Below are 19911 nucleotides of genomic sequence, written 5' to 3'. Positions count from 1 at the left end.
GTATGTATGTATGTATGTATGTATGTATGTATGCATGTATGTATGCATGTATGTATGTATGTCTTGCCAGGCTGCTGGTACAAATTATCAGCTGCAGCATACTTAATGGTTCTCTACCATTAATGCTTTCAATAAACAAATTATAAGTACCTAGTTCTCATAGCTAGACGCTTACAATGTCATTTATAATATCATTATACAACTAAGTACTAAATGGTAATAATAATTATGTATTATAGCACTGTGCAGAAAGCATCTGGGACTATATAGTACTATATAGTAATATATAACCAACATGATTCAAGGGCGTAAGCAGGGGGGGTTTGGATGGTTTGGATGAACCCCCTTTTTTCAGAGGCAAAAAATTTTTTTATTAAACATCACACCAAACCCTTGGCATGATTATGGACCTTTAAGCTCTGAGCCTGGTATAGCTATTGATTTATACAACATAAGTCATGCACCAGGTTTTGGCAAGGGGGATGCTAGCAGGTAGCTATATAAAGCAGCTAGGGGTCTGGGGAGCTATATGCCCCAGCAGCTAAAGGTATCTTCAGGACTGAAATATTTAATGTATATAGTGTGCAAATATCTAAGACCATACAGTGACAGACATGAGTGTAGTTATGAACCTAATAAAATTATTGTCATGTAGAATGATGTCATACAAAGGACCAAATTCCTGTAGCTAAGTCTGCCCATGGGTTGGTACAGCAGATGCAAATTTTCATACTCAAAAATAACTGTTCATGTGGTGACTGTTCTATTACAGTATTTGACTGACTGTTCTATTAGAGTATTTGGCTGACTGCTCTATTAGAGTATCTCGATCTTCTGTGTGAGTGTAGGGGGTGCCCCTGTCCCCCGCCACTATAATAGGTTGTGCATAAACAGCCACACTTTTATGCAAGTAAATTCATTTCAGTTTCAATTCCTTTCTTGCTGTATCATGCACAAAATACATTATGTGTAGCTACATTGTGCCATGTCCACAATGTGAAATTAGCATATAAGCTACTTCGCAGCTCTTGCCATTTGCCGATGTCAAGCCCCACCCCCACTCCTGCTGGTCCTAGTCTATACCATTAGATTCTTATTCTCACAATAATCAAATCTTGTATGGCAACCCTCAATAGGGGGCAGAGACATAGTGGGGATTTGACACCAACAAAATTTGACATTAGAATTTGTCAAATCTCCTGTACTATTGTTCAATACACTCCAATAGTAAGAGTGAAAGCTTATAAGTTATTTTCAATGGCGGATCCAGGATGGGGCATTTGGGGCAAATGCCCCCCCCCCCCCCCCCCCCCCCTTCAAGAAATTGCATACAAAATTGAGATACTCTAATAGAGCAGTCGATTACTCTAATAAAGCAGTCACAATGTTCATGAGGCAGTGTAGCTTACCTATGAAGCTATAAATAGGATTTTATTTTACATAACAGACGTGATATATTTGGTAAAGGATAACTAGCTATTATTGTTGTGACCTTTTTTTTTTTTTTTTTTTTTTTTTGGTCTTCAAACTCTGGATCCGCCCCTGATTTTGGTTATTAGTTGTAGCTACATTGACACTCTCAATTGCCAATAGAGTAGATGCTGGTATTACAGGACAAGGGGGTAATATGGGTCGCATAGGTTAAAGCAAGTTTAGAGCATTAAATCCTGCAGATTTGGGATAACACTATTCAGATCATCATATAGATATAGCAACGTGTCAACCACAAATCCAACAAGGGGATAATATAGCTCCTTAAATTTGTTATACCATATTGGAAGACTGTCAATGATTGTCTTTGTAGTTTGTGCCATTCACTATGCAGTAAATGGTATGGTCAACTAATCTGTTTTAACTGTCTGTCTATAGAGACCCTGCTACCCTTTCCATATATAGATATGAAATGGAAAACTTACACAGTGTCTCATAATACCTCCACATGTCCCATAATACACACACCTACAGTGTTCCAGAAAAATATTCATACAGACCACCACCACATGGTAGGGATAGTTTTGAAATTTTAGGGTAGTGTAGTTCATGGGTTCACCTTTCCCTATTAATAGTGTAAATACCAGGATTACCATTTTAGGTAATAACAATTTAAGTGTCTCATAACTACCATCATGCACTATTCTACATTTTAGTAGAAATGTACTGCACACAGTGAAACATTAATGATAGTGAAACCTGGCCACTACAGGGACAGCAAAAAAGGTCAAAAATCACAGTACATGCACAGGGGGTATATGTAGGACACTGACCTGTTTCTGTTATTTGTGTACACAATGACCTACCTAATGTAACCTTATAGCTTATAAGCTATCCTGCTGCTACTGCTGCAACATGTGAAGTTCTATCATATCAATCTAAGATGCCGGTGGATTGGGTGACAATCACAATCATGGTGGCTACCTACATGTACAGCATAGTTTCTAGCCATTTTGATCCTTGTATTTTAAAACTAGTTCAGCTGAGTCTTGCAATTGTTGCACCTACTAGGCTAGGGTTGTCAACTGTGTTTAAGACCAGGCAAAGTAAATTGGTAGTCTCTCATCAGCCACTTTCTCTGGACAAGCAGTCATTTTCCATTCACAGCAACAACAGGCTATCTGTCACTACAAAAGCCTTCTTAAAGCTTATGCTAACATCTTTCTGGAGCAGGAAGGAATATTTTCTTAGCTGAAAATGATGGCTAGTTTGTCTTATAAGCATTGGAATGCTATAGTGCACATCACAATCATAGTAGACTAGCACAGCAGCTAGCCTACGGTGCACTTTGTGATAGCATGAAACTTTCCACATAGTACTGTCATCTGATGACATATAATTTGAAAGGTGGAACCATTGCAAATTTGACCTTTGCATGGTGTCTTTTGCAGCTCATTTAAGGTCCAAAAATAGTGACCTTGTCTATTACTCATGCAATACTCAATTTGTTCAAATAGGATGTTAAAGTGAAGCTCATTGTTGATAGCTACTTGCTGCAAGTCCACAGCTTATTCCATTCCAAGCTAAAAATTGACAACCCACACAATTATGTAGCTAATTAGTTTCCTCATACATTCTTTGGTTTGTAATAAGCTGACCATATTTAGGCATTGTAGAGAACATATACAACAAAATACAGGATAGAAATACATGTAAGAATAGAGCATAGGGTTTGTGCCCTCCTCTCTCAAGGTCATACAACAAGGTCATGATGGTTTATTGAACCCAAAATCTGAAGTTATATTTTAAGGTATAAAACTCTGTATTACACTTGTGACAGCCACAAACTTTTTCCCACATTATAATAATTATAGCATAACTGATGGACATGAACATGCATACTTGTTAACTGACTGCAGAGGATTATATGATCCTGCAATCCCTATATCTTGTACCCCCAGTAACACTCTTGCAATTGCATTAAAATTTGCCAAACTGAAAGGCCTTGGGAGAGACACATATCCAAGGGAGTGGCTCTAACCAATTGCTCATAGAGCTGTAATGGTGTACAGTAATTACAATACCATATATGGGTATTTCAATTGAGTCAGTTGCTGCTGACAAAAAGTCTTTAAAGTCTCTGTCCTATATACAGCCACTCAGATACAACAGCAACATAATATACTATATATATCCCAATACATTAACACTATGGACTTTTATGTCTCTGCCTCCTATATAGCCACTAGCCCATGTTCTCAAGCTGCTGTAATAACATTTAGTATAGTTACGCACATGTGGATACCAGTTATTGTCACCTGACCATGCATTAAGCATCACCCATGTATCATAAAATAGATAATAAATATTATGCCGTGCCATACATACCATCATAAAAGTGATCTCAACCAATTGTACCTCATCCATATACTTAACTATGTGTGTATTCTGTGAATGCTATCCCACTATATAGAGACCTCTAAAGCCTGTGAATGGCATGGCTCCTTTGTGAGTAGTACACAAAAACAAACACATGCTGTATATACAAGTAGCTAAAAATAGGAAGTCATTCTTGGAGACAGCAGCTGTACATAGAGTTCTGCAGCCTCTGTAAAATAAATGAAATCATCAAATAAATGAAATCTTCAATTCTTTTACTTTGTAATTCACTTCACTGCAGAGGAAGAAGGGGGCGACAGTGCTTGGAAAGTTGAGACACCTCTGCCATGTTTTAGAGGAAAGATAATTATTATAGAGCGAGTATATAGGGAAAGTAATTTTATAGGAGGAAAGACTTATAATTAAAATTTAAGCTATTAATGATATCCTTATTAAAGCTAAACGAGACCAGTGTATACTATAGACTTGTTATAAAATTGCTATTGTATATCGCACCATATAGTGAGTACCAAGTGCTCTGAAGTTCTAACCTACCTTATATGCATAGATACATTTTTGCTTAAATTTTAGAAGATAATTTTCCTATGGGGAGTACGCCTCCAGTTTTGATGGTTGTTAGTTGAATGTGTACTTCACACACTGTGTTGGTACCTACTTGATCATCATGTGTACGGTCATAATGTGTCTACATGGATCACGTTCCACCTATTGTTCTCCCATTATTAATGAAGCCACCAATCTGGGCTGCTCAGGGAGCTTGTAATAAAGTAGCTAATTTTGTCATGTAGTCATATACTGTTCATCAGTCAGTGTATTATTGAAGTACATAAAAATGCAGTATGGTCTCGGAGTCTACTGAGATATCTTAACATTTAAAGCTTGCATTGGAGGTTGGCAGCAGCTTTACTATAAGTGTTGCTGACATGTCACAGTTTAACCTGGAAAAAGTAATTAAGTCTCTTCTAATAGTTGTCCAGCACAGGTGCTTGGGGTGGTGGGAAGGGCAGTCCATCTGAAAATTTCTCTTATCGTGTAGCTTCACCAATAATTTCAGGCTTATAGAATTAGTAAAACTGCGTGTTCTCTGGTATATCATCCAAATAGTATAGCAGCGTAGCTCCCAAAATTGGCAATATTGTGCACTTTTTTAGTTCTTAGTGCATGTTGCTAGATTATTCTACCTAGCTATAATTTTGTATTAATTTATCTTTAATTTTTGCATTATCATCAACGAGTAAACTGCATTACAATTTAGTAGCTGGTTTGAAATTGTGTATATTTTGACTGTAGATCAAGTTTTATTGCAGTAGAAGATCTTCACGAGTAATTAGCACAATTGAAAGTTGTGTCATATGCAAACAAGGATTTTAAAATGATAAAGCTATCACAGTGACAGAAAAGGGTATTACTGATGAGCCTTATTAGTTTCAGTAAAGAACGTGGACATTGAATGCTTCATTCCCACCTTGCTGAATGTATTAGTCAGAGTCCTATTGGAAAAGTCTTAGTACATAAAAGCTGCGAGATTACACCAACCAAAGAAGGGTCACTTGTTGCAGGAGTGTTGAGGAAGATCAACTTCCACAAGCAAAAGGTTAAGATCTATGTGGGGAAAAAGCTAAAGTTGATGCTCGCCACCCAGAGAGAAACAAAATACACAATGTTACAACACTTGCTATGTGTGATAATCTACTAGAGTGTTGTGACAAAAGGGGTGATACATGGGCATCTGAGGCTAAAAACATCTGTATGGCTGTTTTGACTTAGTTGCAGCAGAAACAAATTACTATGCAAATTGTTATTCACGATTTTTGCTAGATAAAAGAAACACTTTATCAATAGAAAGTGTTCCAGGTAGGCCCGAGGACAGAGGGATGTTACATTGGTTCCACATGTTGGATCATGCAGTGGCTTGAATCAGAGGCTGATGCTGAGCTCTATACACTATCAGAATTGCATGACAAGATGAGAGAATTTCTGGAGGATTTGACATTATTTTATGGCTAAAACAAAAAATGCACAAACATTATGAAGGCTGCATATTCTTTGCAGAGGTTGAGGGGTGTGGTTCTGTTTTGTGCTTTAAAAACATGGCAGGTTATACTATTAATGACAAATGGTATTTGGAAAAGAAAGAAAACATAGTAGAGGAAGCAGAGTGTTTAGTAAGTGCTGCAGCTAAAATTGTAAGGGCTGAAATTAGGGAAAGAATACATTATACAAAATCATACCCCACTAATGAAGATATTGCTAATGCTAATGTTATTGGAATGGATACCATCCATCTGCAAACATTCCTGGTGATTCTTACTTATACAATCTGAGCAGAACAGCATTGGTCATTAAATTATACAGTCTGCAAGACCAAAATCTGTTATGGCATTGGTGTTGAGATGGACCATGTGTTTGGGTAAAGGTGGCTTGTAAATGAACTGTCACAGCTAGGTTACTCCATCAGTTATGATGAGGTAAACAGATACACACAATCTGTTACTCAGAGTGAAAGCCTTGATAACTTGCTTGCAGAGTGCCAGTGGGTTGCAGATAATGTTGACCACAATGTGGCATCATTAAATGGTAGTGGTAGCTTGCATAGTATGGGAATTATCTATAGCTGTTTCAACAATCAATGGATTACAAACTCCATATCACTAATCTTCATTCAGTAGGCTTCATTACTTTGTTGTGGCTAGGCGTTACTCAGTGGATTACTAACAAGATTAGTAACTTCATTACTTGTAGTAATAATATTACGTAATATTAGACTCGTTACAGTAACTATATTACTTAGGTAACACGTTACATTTGCAAGTAAAGTAACTTGAGTTATATTACCTGTTTTTATAGCTTATTTCGTTAAGTTACTTAGTTACCACAAAAGTAATAATATTACGTAACGCATTACTTATGTAACGCATTACTCCCAACACTGATGACAATTCACTGCCATTCATGGCTATATTCTGTTCTGCAAATGCAGTAGAGCAGGCAGATGGTAGCCAATGATAGCAAAGTGCAATTGCATCACGAAAAGCAGTTTTATGAAGCACAAAGTTATGCGACTTCAAAGGAAGACAAGAGGGCCAATTGGATGCACCTTTCTCCTGAGCCAACTTGACAGAGGAACGCATGCTTTCACTAGAGAGTTTGTAGTTAGTTGTAATATATTCAGATCACTTAAAGTTGACAACCTCAACCAGTTGTCCAGTTAGATCATTCTAACAAACTACCTGTTGCTGGCTCTCATTGGCCTTTATCGCATCAATGATTGCTTGAACCAACCATGAAACGACCATGTGCAGGTCATCATGTGAACTATTTCCACCCACCCACATTGCTGTAATTAAGCTATGTATGAGGTCTAAGCATCTAGTAATAGTGGAACTGACATTGTCGGTGAACTTTCAGTAGCTACGTAGCTACTATCAAAAACTGCGGATTGCAAACTGACCAACTAGTTCTAGTAGTTTATTGTTGTCCAACCACTCAAATGAAAGAACTGCCAATTTATAATGATCATATTTTAATTTTAAAAATGAAGCAGTAGGGATATCTATGCAGTGAAACAAGAGATCAATGATGGTAACATGCCCTCTGGACTCTGTACACCATATACAATCAGCTCGTTCCCGGAAACAGCTGCAGTCCAAAGTGGAATACTTACAATTGCTTGCAGAGTTTGATTGTTTAAACATACCAAGTTACTATGAGATGGTTGAAATTGCAGTTCTTAGTCACTACCAGCCAGCCAGCCTCTGTAAACAATCTGTTGAATTTAATTAATTTTTCTTGTCCTGGCACAACTACCTCCAAGTCACTTTTCAGGAAGATGCTGGATGCTGCTGCCTGTAAAAGTATATTTCTTCCTCTCAGAGAATTTTCTTAGCCGGCATGAACATGCAAATAGTGGGTGGACTCAGCCAATGTACCTTACTTAATAAACTGTATTTTATAGATAGTTTATTTTTGTAAGTACACCTTCCTTGCCATGCCCATGCAAGTTCCTTTTGTGGTCCTGTTTGATCGTATGTGTCTGAGGATTTCATTCGAACTCGAGCAAATTCTACGGATATTCTCCGGATTTTTACGATGCGTGCCACGTGATGGCAGCAGTGACACCAACAGAAATACCGTGTGGCGAGTTTCGCGAGTTCAAAGTAAGCCAATATGTACAGTGTGATAGTAGCGTCTAGTGCGTATGTAATTTAATGATGGCGTGAACTAGGTTCTTCGTGACGTCACTGATGTACCACGTGCTATTTGTTCCCTGTTGCAAACCGACCCCACTGGGATAGTGGCGTACATTTAAACCGTCATTATTATTACAGGAGGCGCTACAATTACTGAGGACCACAGATGACAAAATTATCTACAGACTAAACACCTCTGTACCCACCATATCGTTTGCCGGAGAAGTCAATGCTCACGATGAATGTAAGAGCCTCTATGAACAGGTAACCTGGCAACCTAGTCTAGCCAGCCAAGATGAATATTTTCTTTTGTCATATTTTATCATGTTATTTAACAAAAGAAAAGGTTATTTAACAAAAGAAAAGGTTCACTTTGGCTGGTGAGATTTCTAGGCACCTCACATGATCATCACCATGGTAACATGTTGACCACAGCTCCAGTCAGGTTATGAGAGCAGGAAGAAAGCCATACAAAGGTGTGTCGACATTGACAAACAGGAGGTGCAGCGACTAAAACAAGAAAATGATACAGCAGGAGATGATATTAGTCTTGAAGCTCATAAGAAATTGAGATCACAACAAACAAAGGTGAAATGTCCTTTATTTAGAGTAGCATGTGTGCTGTACCTCATTGTTGGAGCCATGGTGTAGGTATTAAATGTGTCCTAGTGCTGTAACAGGGCCGGAGGAGGGAAAATTGAGTTGGTCAGGCCATTGACTATAATGTTGAAATTACTACTGTATACATGCCAATGAGAGAGGAGCTGTTGCACAGTGTGCAAAGCACACTCTGCGAAGTGCAAAGCACGAGCATTCTAGGGGGGTCTGGGGGCATGCCCCCACAGGAAATTTTTGAAAATTAGACACTCAGATATGCAATTTTAGTGATATTTCACTGCTAGCTAGCTATATAAATATGCTCAGGTCTATCTGTTGTTCTTCAGACTTTCTATACTATGTATAATTGTAGACCTGACATACAGGGGACACAGCATGAAACTTGCTGTATGGTTCATTTAGTTATAGCTAGCAATTAGAAGTTCAAGGGGGGTCTGGGGGTGCAACCCCCAGGAGCTGCAGAATTTTTGCAATTTAAAGGTTGGAAAATGCCTTAAAATTTAAAATTGATGCTAAATTTTAAAGTAAAACTAGCTAGCAAATTTCAACTTTCCCCCCACATTTCACAGGAACCCATGCAGCATGGCCCCCTTTAGCTAGGATATACCGTATGACAACAAATATTGGCAAAACTAATATTTGGCGATTTGCTATAAAATTGCAGTTGACGAAATTTTAATTTGACGAAATGCTCTCACTGAAAAATAGGCGAATGGCATAAGTACGATGCTGTACTGACTCGCTTTAAAGAATATTCTGGTCCTGTTTCCATAGACACCTACTGTACTCGAATACCTGTGCTCCGATTTCTTTCATGGTCACACTTACTTTCAGGATTATTTACTATCTGTAGGCATACTCGTCCATTTATCAATGGCTGCGCACGAATTCATGCCTGCAAGCTTACGTGGAGCCACACCCACTAATCGAGTGCGAGTTCTAGTCTAGTCAGTAAGCCACACCCATTTCGGCATGCGTGGAACTACCAGTTTCAGCAGCATCCACGAAGGTTTGTCGAAAACCTACTTCAACAACTGCTTGACCCAATGTTTGAAAATAATATTGACGAAATTTAAATTTGGCGGTTGAGTGACGAATCGCCAATTCGCCAAATTTAGTTCACCGCCAAATTTAATTGATACACGGTAATTACTATACATTGAATTCACACAGCTACAATAAAATGCTACACAGCTGTATACTACTATACTGGTTTGTATGAAGTGAACGGATCATCACATAAATATACTGGTGGACAGTCACGAGACCAATCAGCATTCGAAAATGGCACGATGTGGGTGAGACTGAGAGTTTGCTTGGTATCTCGATAGGACGAGTGGGTAGTTGAAGAGGAGTGATTTCTACTCAACATCTCATCCAGATGGCCACCATGTAATGTATGAGTGTGCAGCTTCTTTCCGAGGAATGAGGTATCTGGTTTGTCACTGCCAGCCCTTCGCCCAGTAAAGGAAGCCAAGAGAGACAAGCCAAAGAATGCTAATGATTATTTTATGAAGTTTGAATTGCGATATAAGTGTGCTGGTTTAGAATCAAAGAAGGCACCTACCTTACACGTGATAAATGCCAACTGTCAGCACACGTGATACTGTACGTAGAACCCACAATCATTTCTGTACAAAACGATACAAATGCAATGCTGTACTGTAAGGTAATTGGAGGTACTATACGTGTAGTTCTGTGCTTTAGTTAGGCTGAGAAACTAGGTAACTACTCGTGTCATGTATTTTCAATAACATCTGTAAAATGTACGTAGCTACATGTAGATATGATCGTCCAAAGATTGCATGAGAGTAATGTAGTTCGAGCTGGTCAGCTAGTTGGTTCAACTCCAGATTATTGGTCCGGCTCAGGCCTGACCAACCGGACCGTCTCCTCCGGCCTTGTGTAAGGTTATACAATAAACTCAACATGTAAATATGGGAGTGGCGTCCATCACTGTTGTGATCTACTATAGTGTATTAATGGGTGTGGTTGTAATGTAGGGTTGGGTGATGTTTAATTTGTGACATGCAATTATTACATGATCAGCTATTTAATGATTTGATTATTGCATATGACAATTGAACTACAATCCTATAGTTTGAAAAGTCTGTAATGTCAATGTAAGTAAGTGCTAATTATGTCAATTGGTTAACTTGTTAGCAAAGCAGTTGTGTTAGTAAACTATTTCTCAAGAAGATTAGATGATAAGTGTAGCAATTAATGCCTATGTAATAATATTGCAAAGCCTATAACATGCGATAATTCCAGAATTAATTTTGCTGTTGAATCATATACGTCAGTTGCACTGCTGAGCAAATCTTGGTTGCTATGCTCTGTTATCACAAGATGGTTATTGGCACATATTCCAGGAACTGTTTGTCCTCATTATACTACCTGGTTAGCTCTGGAGAAGATACAACGTGTGGCACAAATCATTTGAAATTTTAATACAATGTCACTAGTATTATTGTTATGTCTTTCAAGACACAACAAAGTGTACACTACAGTTTCCTTGAGTAATGTTGTACTGTGAGGTAACTGGGGTTGAATCGCTTAAATTTCATCCTAGGCACTTACCATGGTTCTGCGCAAACCCTTGGTGAAGTAGGTGTTTAAATAACCAGACTTTTAAAAGCCTTTTGTAGCCTTCATCAACCAAAAGACAATCCGTGAAACTACAAGGTGTGCGTACCCATAATGTGTACATTATATTTGAGTCTGAATGGAGTTTCCAATCCAGTGTTACTAGTACAGTATCTATGGTGTGACCATGTCAATAGTGGCTAAAAGCTTGTTGTTGTTGTTATTGTTGTCTCTACAGTTGAGATTGATGCAGAGTGAACTAACAGTTGAAGATGTGATCAAGGAGAGAAGTCTAAAGGTGTGTGTATACTAGTATAGTGTACTGAGGTGGTTGATCATGTGATTAGTGATGTTGGCTTTTTGTTGTGTAACCAAATATGGTATACACTACCTGGTGTTGATAGTGGTAACACGTTTTATCACATTCCAAGGACGTCAGAGTAGGTGTGACCAGTGAGGCACCACTTTTTGGCTGAAATTAAAATAAAATAAACTTGATGAAGTTCGTTAACATGCAATACTTGGCATTTATTTAATGGCAATAGTTGACATAAACAACACTTATCTAACCTCAGAACAGTTTGTGTGGACTTCCAACTGTGTTAAGCGCCCCTAGAAACAGTTTACGTTATACATACTATACTGTAGCTTTGGTTTTCTCTTTGTAGCAACATTCCTTACTGTTTATCTCTTAACTCAAATGGTTTAATGTATTATGGAGGTCAGTCTCCAGTGTTATCATCGGAGTGACACTTGTCAGGTGGCTAACTAGCTAGCACTTTGCATACAGTACTACAGCCCAGTATTTTGGAAATGATCTGATAAATCCTGCTATTTGGTCAGACATACTCAACAGTACCGTACAAATTTCTTCTAAAAGTGTTCAGACTTTAGCCAGAAATGGTCAGAAAATGGCAGATGATGTCTGACCAATTTCAGGCTCTGTACCAAGGTGTTGAACTATGAGATCATGTGATCAACCTGCTCAGGGTGGACAGCATTATTGTGTGTACCTTACCATGTTTACTCTGATTCATCGTCAGGTGTTCAAGGAGAGATGCTGGCAGGCTTATAAACCACCTGATTTGTGAATGACAGTGTGATAATGTTGTGTTGTAGGTGATAATTTAATTGTAATTAAATTCTTATTAATGCCCCTCACCCAAACGAAGGATTCAACAAACTTATGAGCAATCTCAAGGTGTCGGTTCTTTAAATGTTATTTGAAATTAATTCTGTGCCTGGTTGTTACTATAGTAATGTAGATGTCCACCTAGTGTTTCACAAGTGTATTCTTATAGTTTAGTGTTTTTACGGTTGTGGGGTTTCATATCTTAGGTATGTACAAATCTATATGTTACTTTACTAAATGGTATAATCTCACTTATTTCTTTGCACAAGTACCAGTTTTAATAAGTGTTGTCAAGCAACACAGGATGTTGAGGTTTAGTCAGGCAGAATTGTATTCCTTGATAGGTAAATTACTCCATACATGAACAATGACATATTTGGGGATTAGCTGGTGACCTTGTTGTAAAGTGACTTTATTAAACAGGTGGCCTTATTACAGAGGTGGCCTTATTAAACAGGTGGCCTTATTACAGAGGTGGCCTTATTAGAGATGGCCTTATTAAACAGGTGGCCTTATTACAGAGGTTTTAATGTAACTGACCAGTTAATAGCATTGTGGGAATGCAAAGATCTTGAGTGATATGAAGACCACAACTTTAGAGCTTACTCTTGGTAAGAAAACGGTAATGGCGGTCAAGACATATCATCTCTACACCCTTCAGTGTACATATTGAGTAGAATTAATCAATCAAAAAATATGGTGTGAGTCTGGTCAGTGTAGTACTGTAACTTCTCAGAAATAGGTGATTGGTTCATCAATCGTCTTTCCTTGTTGAAAGTTACTCAGTGATAGTGTTTGCTGGAGGCTCTGGAACACTCTGAGGTGGACACACTCATCAGCACTGACCTGCACCTGTGAAGGGAACAGGAACAGTACAAGGTGGTACAGAAATCCTTGACAGGGGACTTTGTATTAGACCAGTGAAATACATTACCACTTATATTTTAATAATCACACTGTATTTCACTGTTCAAATAAACCACTGTCAAATCCTCTAGCTTTTGTTGGCTGCTATTGCCAGGCCCTACGGCAAGCAGTCTGGATTGAAACATTGACATAAAATTTTATCTGCTTTTGAGTTTCTATACCACCCACCTACATATCTACAATGGTGCAAACCAGACTGTTACTGATGTAGGAAGGTGAGGAATTAACTGGGTAAAAGTTTGGTACATGTGATGTCAATCATTTACTGTATACCTGGAAATTGTCGCAGTATGTACATTTCATGGTTATGTCCTTAGTCAGGATTTTCACGTTTTAAATTTCACGGATGCCTCTTAGCCTAGGATTTTCATGATATAATTTTCACACATCACTGTTGCTCGATTTGAAGATTTTTGTTCTCAACCACACAGCTACTAAGGGTCTGCATTGATATTTATTTCAAGCATACAGATTGGTAAAGCTTGTCTGAACCAAGTAGTCTCTGTGCAAGGCATAGTCTAGTCATATGGTCTAGTCTTGCAGTAGGCCAGCTTTGTTTGTGAGCCACGCCCACTTTACTATCAGGAATGTATGATACTGTTTGTAACATATGTGGAATCACATGTTCCTACAACACTATCACATGTTCCTACAACATCATCACACACCAGGAGACACACTAATTTATCAGTAAAGTAAGTGGGACACACAAATTTTCACGTGATAAAATTTCACAGTAGCTTACTAACTCCAAATATTTACACACTGCAAAAACTTCCAGGTACATGGTACAACACATTGAATGGTGTATACTGGGATATCTTGACACTTGGAAAAGAGACCAACTTTCCTAGATCTAGAGACAGTCACAAATTATGACAAATTGCCAGTAATTAGGGAGTAGTACTGTGAACAAGTGGTAGTGTCCTGATTATCAAGGTGTCCTGATTTTCCAGGTCAGTTTATGTACTAAGGGATACTTTGGGACCTTAACTAAGTGTCTGGATTATGTAGGTGTCCAGGTTCCACTACACGTTACCATACCAACCTTGATGAAATAGTTTGTACCAGCCACGACTTGAGTAGCATAGGAGAGAGCCTTGTACTGAGAGAACTTTCGTCCAGCACGCTCTTCCACATTACCTCGTACCTGTGTAGGACATACCAGATTAACAATGTAATTTAGGGTACTGTACAATGTTCGGGGATCTTTGACAAAGAGTAAGTTTCTTTGATGTATTAATACGGACAAAACTCATAAACCTAAACACTTTTAAAGGTACTTATTGGCATTAGATAAATAGAAAGTTGATGATTCATCAACTACTGTTGTATGGTATAATACGGATTGTGATATAAAACATGTGATCAGTACAGCAACTTGTAGCCATAGTAACAGGATAGAACACACTGTCAAGTCACTTTCCTACTGTGATTATTAAATGAGGGAAAGTACCTGGGGATTATACCATCCATGCACATCATCTTTATTTCTCACTGGGTTTTCCACACACATCCAATTTGACAACTCATAACATCAAATTGAAGATGGTAGCTGACTTGACATTTGGTCTGTAGTGAGCACCAACAGATGGAAATTTTTGAGGTAATCTTATCTGAACATTTTATAACTTCAGGAGGAAATGGACTGGCTGTTCGATTACAGTATATGTAATGGGCTGTTTGTGTGATTGTCAGTGTTTGATCTTATGTCCTTCAATTACACATGTACTCTCCTCATAACAGTAAGATATCATTTGGCTAAAGATCACACACAACACGGAATATACACCTGGTCCCGAACACATGTCACACTGCTGCAGTGTATGGTAATACTCAACCATTACTGTATGCAATAATGAGGAACATGATCTCACCTGTCACCATAGTTATAGGTCATAATGGATATAATATTATTAATCTACAGATCACCTCATCAGCAATCTTCTGTACTTCATCATCAGCTGGTCGCTGGTTTGTCACGCCTCCTCTTAGCTGCTGTCTCACTAGAATAAATCACAAGCAATATTTATGATATACAATCCTTTTCATATATCTCTATACAGTTTATCAATGGAAACTAAGTGGCCATTTTAGTCAGCCATTCACTGAGTGAACACGAGGATTTTAAAACACACCAAATATGGGTTTGGCATACGGCAGGAACAATGAAACGTAAAAGGGGAATGTGATAAGACAAAATTATTGAGCACTCAGATGTGTACATCAATCGGCTTTATTACATTCTAAGCATTCACTTTGGTAGAGAGGACAATATACATGTGTAAACTTCCTTTTATGGACTACAAGGTACTGCTAGTTATGGCTGCTACTTCACAATCAGTTTCTACATATAGCCACCAGCAACAAACAAACACACCTTCCTCTGTTACACTGCTAACTGTCAAGTGATCCTCCAAGTCCTTATACACCTTGATATTGATGTGTTCATCATCTCCAATTTGTATCTAATTAGTGCATATCCATGTTACTATGGTAACTAGATATCACACAGCTAGCTATATTGAGTGAGGTAGTCTCCAGTGTACATGTCTGAGACCTGAATGATTTTAAACCAAGTGCATGCCCATATATAGCTGGCTGTGGGTGCATGCCTGGTTTACTACATGAGCGTATTTGTATGTTTGTTCACATATTTGTCGCAGTTAGCGCCATGCAATGGCTTCTCCAGTGCTCAATATAAGGTTTCTTACATGATCTGTCAAATGACAGACCAACACACAACATGATTGTCCATTGGTACATAACAGTAACCAGTTCACATACACAACAACTTTTAAAAACTTATTTTGGTAGGCCATAATAACGTCAGACCATTTTTAATTTGGTTGATTGTTGTGGCGGAAATGACAGGTGACAGGCTGTTATTTTAAGCTGTGCAGTTCCCTACAGTACCTGTGTAATGGGAATCATCCACAGTTTTCCTTACACAGGTCCTCCTGGTAGCGTTCTTTGTGTATAATGCTGGGTAATGGGCTGAACATATCTGAAATGAAGCGTAATTGTGACTTTGCTATTAATAGTTGGGGCAAGCATTCAGATGAAAACAATAAGCCTAGACTGAGGTAGGGCAACCTCACTTATTTCACAACTTTTAAGCCCACAGCCGGCTGAAGGCCCACTGTGCATACAGCCAAAATGCTTTCATAATGCCTTCAGGAACTCACTTCAACTGTATTTCAAACCAGCACGCCTTAAACTAAAGCTTACTTGCCTGGAAGCTTAATGCAGGTGTGATATTTCTTTCATTTCTCAAGTAAGGGCTGCTATTAGCTTACAAGTTTTGATCACGTGGGTACTGCCAATTAACACCTTCCGTTGTCAGCATAGATGAATGGGACACATGGGAGGACACTGGTAAGTCCATGTTGAGTGCATAATACATAGTGTGGTATGCCAAAAGGCACCTGTCGGGCTGAACAGTGAGTCTGTAGCCTTAGCTGTTATTGAGTTACACTTGTCTGAAGGCATCAAGCAGTCAGTCAGTAGAAAATTCCACTAAAAAAAGTTTTTTTGTAGCAAACGTATTGGAAGCGTTTCATAATGAAGGCACTTTTTTGGTTATACCTAACCAATACTGCCAAGGTGGCATGAAGGTATTGTAAGGCTAGTTTTAGGGTGACACTTTTGGCCAGAAAAGCCCAAATCTTCATGATCCCTAATATAGAGTATGGTGTAATGAACACTTATGCACTTATTAATATTATGCCCCACTACCCCCCTCCAGGGTGTACATGAGGGAATTACCCCCTCTAGGGTGCACATGAGGGAATGGTTGGGGATTTAATTTGATTTGACCTTAGAATCTAGTGAGGCATTTGACTGTAAAAATTTGTAGCACTTATTTGTTATACCAGCTATACACCTCCCACAAGAATTACCTGTTTCTCACAGTGTACACTGGGTGAGGGATTTGACGACTCGTCATGCCCCACGGGTGGGGAATTTGATTTTTGAATCCCCTACTGTTGCCTGGGAGGGGTGGTGGGGGATAATATTAATAAGTGCAGGCAAAAGCAAATATATATATATATATGAGAAATTCTTAAATTCTTGGATGTAGTCTGCCAGCAGAAAGCTTCAATTTGCAAAGTTCGTGACCCTTGCAGTGCTTGCAAAATACAACACTTTGAGTAATTAATAGACCGTATTCCAAATGAAGTTATGAAATAAAATGGCTGTGGCTATTTGATGTATTCTAACAATTTCGAGTGAGAGCTCCAATGGGGCTTAATAAGATTCAAATCACTATTCAATCCTGGAAGAAGATATATTGACCTAAAACTAACAGGTACAGTTATAGGGATATAAAATCTATTCTCTAACACCGGGTTAGAGTTTTCAGCTGGTTTTCAAAGTTTAGAAGAAGTACTATTGTTTCTTTGTTGTAATAACCAAACCTGATAGTTTCGCCTTGATATCTTATTAGTTAGCCTCTATGTCAATCTTCGAAATCTCAATCACCATTGGTGATAACACTTGAGTCCCCCAAATAGAAAATTCGTGTGACATCATTTGGAATATGGTCTATAAGATCATCAAACATCACATGATCTCATAGTTCAACAACTCATTGTCAATTCCAAGTATTCTAATGTGTGAATTGGTAGTGTATCTATGTGTGTCCCAGAACCCTCACAAACCTTCTTTCAGCTACCCCAACACAACATACCTGTAGCATGTAATGGTAATTCTTTGTTGTAATTCATTAATTACCACTTTTCGTTTCTAAGAAGTATAACTAAAACAAATCACTACAACCATCAACAAAACTTATCACTGTACAATCAGATAGTAGCGATCACGATTCCTTACAAGAACACTTCTTTTGACAAAGCCTTGAGTCTGAGCTTCATTTTTGCATACGCACGAGAAGCCACTTTGATGCACAGGGATAACTAATTTCTGGTAGCCTACATGACTGGCGCTGTTGTCAATACAACATTGATACAGCTGGTTTACACTGTATTCAGCACTGAACTAACTGGTATAAAATGACACTGGTGGCCTTTAACATAAAGTGCAAGTGTGATACACAATGCAGTTTTGGGAAAGGAAAACCAAGCATACGACTAGAGCTGGTATGCGGTTGATTGTGGGCATGTGCCTGTGTGATTTTTGTACAAAATCCCCCCCCCCCCCCCCCCCCCCGATCACATAATCCTCACCTTGATGAAATAGTTCATTCCAGCTACCACTTGAGTGCTGTAACTGATGGCCTTATACAGAGAGGGGGATCTTCCTAACTGTCCCTCCACTTGTGGCCTTACCTAGGGAGTGTGGTATGACTAACGCCCATGTGATGCATACTAACTTTGTCAGCGAGTTCTTGAATCTCCGCTGTGGCGGGTTGTTCCGGTGTTCTACCGCCTACACTCATCACGTATCCTATCAGTGAGAATAATAGGAACGTCGTTATCATCGCTGTAACGTTCACGTGGCTGATAAACTACTGTCCATACCTTATCTCGAAATGTATCACCTTACGAAAGACGTCAGGAAGAGTCCGAGAATACTGTTAGTAACACGGAGGAAAGCGAAGGTGCACAGTCCAAGTAACGTGGCGCGGTTCACCGCAATGTCATGTGCTGCAACATGACAAACCACACATAGTTAAGTCCCCAGTCATGTAAACTGCCAACAAGCAGCTGCAGGGTGAAGGAGTAACCTATGTAATTAGGCAACGAAAAACAGTTCACAACAAAGTTTCTCCCTCTCCACTTGATATTGTTACTGTTGTTATCACTGTGTCCCAGAGAATATTCTTTGCTTGAAGTACCCCAACTTAATTTATAAAAAAAATAAATAAAAAATTTGTACGTAGCTACTAGCTATCCATCCTTTCCATGCCTTCTTTGACTTTGTTTTTATTTGTGGTCGCATGTGAGAAGAGTTGTACATATTAATTAACACTCCATCTCATTTGATGGTTCCAGAACAAATAGTCCCAACATAGCTAAGGAATAATTTACCCTACCTTAAGATATATATTATCTATAGCTAAGGTCACCTTACCATCCTGCTATCCCACTGAAGCCCTACATCAAAGTATAAAAACTGTACAATACTGAATTATGATATCTAGCTTATTAACACCTCAGCCTTGGGTTGATAACTACGATATCCTACTTGTGGTGGGATTTAACCATATTCACTGTGACATTCCAGTACAGTACAGTTAGACACAGATGGTACAATAGCAGTATATAGTTACTTTTGCGGCCAGACGTCACCCATATCTTGACTGAGCTTGAATTTACTGCCTAAAAATGTATTATTTTATTCCCTGCCTCCAGACCCCATAGTTAAGGCTATACTTTGCATGCTGGGTACCTTGATGCAATCCTGCCGTACACACACAAAAGCTGGGACTACTTTTCTTCTAAAGGAACCATGCAAGTCTGGCTATGGTGATGAGGTATGCGTATCATTATTATCCATTCCATTTTCCTCAAGCGAAACACAGAGAAGACAATAAGTGGATGGTACAAGAAGTGTAGTGTAGTCTAACAGGATACTTAAACTGGCTCATCAGAAAGTGTAGATCAAGATATACAGCAATACAATCTGATACTGAACAGTCGAGATAATTCTAGTAGAGCAGTC

General features: G+C 38.7%; 2 protein-coding genes across 2 annotated transcripts; one reads left to right on the top strand and one right to left on the bottom strand.

Annotated features, from left to right (window-relative positions):
- Window positions 1-7892: 7892 nt before the first annotated feature.
- LOC136257586 (protein MIX23-like) lies at window positions 7893-12367 on the top strand. Its single transcript, XM_066050822.1, has 5 exons — window positions 7893-7988; window positions 8160-8285; window positions 8457-8609; window positions 11464-11523; window positions 12269-12367. Exons 1-5 carry the CDS (start codon window positions 7935-7937, stop codon window positions 12314-12316), a joined length of 441 nt encoding a protein of 146 aa, XP_065906894.1. The 5' UTR covers window positions 7893-7934; the 3' UTR covers window positions 12317-12367.
- A 646-nt stretch (window positions 12368-13013) lies between these two features.
- On the bottom strand, window positions 13014-18893 carry LOC136257585 (cystatin-B-like). Its single transcript, XM_066050821.1, has 7 exons — window positions 18768-18893; window positions 18620-18693; window positions 18474-18575; window positions 15665-15752; window positions 15217-15290; window positions 14333-14434; window positions 13014-13209 (listed from the first exon to the last, which is right to left on the bottom strand). Exons 2-7 carry the CDS (start codon window positions 18683-18685, stop codon window positions 13090-13092), a joined length of 552 nt encoding a protein of 183 aa, XP_065906893.1. The 5' UTR covers window positions 18686-18693; window positions 18768-18893; the 3' UTR covers window positions 13014-13089.
- Window positions 18894-19911: the final 1018 nt, after the last annotated feature.

This window comes from Dysidea avara, chromosome 6 (assembly GCF_963678975.1).
Source record: "Dysidea avara chromosome 6, odDysAvar1.4, whole genome shotgun sequence".
NCBI classification, from domain to species: Eukaryota; Metazoa; Porifera; class Demospongiae; order Dictyoceratida; family Dysideidae; genus Dysidea; species Dysidea avara.
This window is presented reverse-complemented; position numbering and strand designations above follow the sequence as displayed.

Bases quoted from the DNA above. Each gene is read 5' to 3' on its own strand.
- LOC136257585 (XM_066050821.1), bottom strand. From the start codon at position 18,685: ATGAGTGTAGGCGGTAGAACACCGGAACAACCCGCCACAGCGGAGATT. The intron at 15,753-18,473 runs GTGAGGATTATG...TGCACTAATTAG, and splicing joins GAATGAACTATTTCATCAAG to ATACAAATTGGAGATGATGA. The intron at 13,210-14,332 runs GTTGGTATGGTA...TTCCCTTCACAG, and splicing joins GTACAAACTATTTCATCAAG to GTGCAGGTCAGTGCTGATGA.
- LOC136257586 (XM_066050822.1), top strand. From the start codon at position 7,935: ATGGCAGCAGTGACACCAACAGAAATACCGTGTGGCGAGTTTCGCGAG. The intron at 7,989-8,159 runs GTAAGCCAATAT...TTATTATTACAG, and splicing joins GCGAGTTTCGCGAGTTCAAA to GAGGCGCTACAATTACTGAG. The intron at 8,286-8,456 runs GTAACCTGGCAA...TGTTGACCACAG, and splicing joins GTAAGAGCCTCTATGAACAG to CTCCAGTCAGGTTATGAGAG.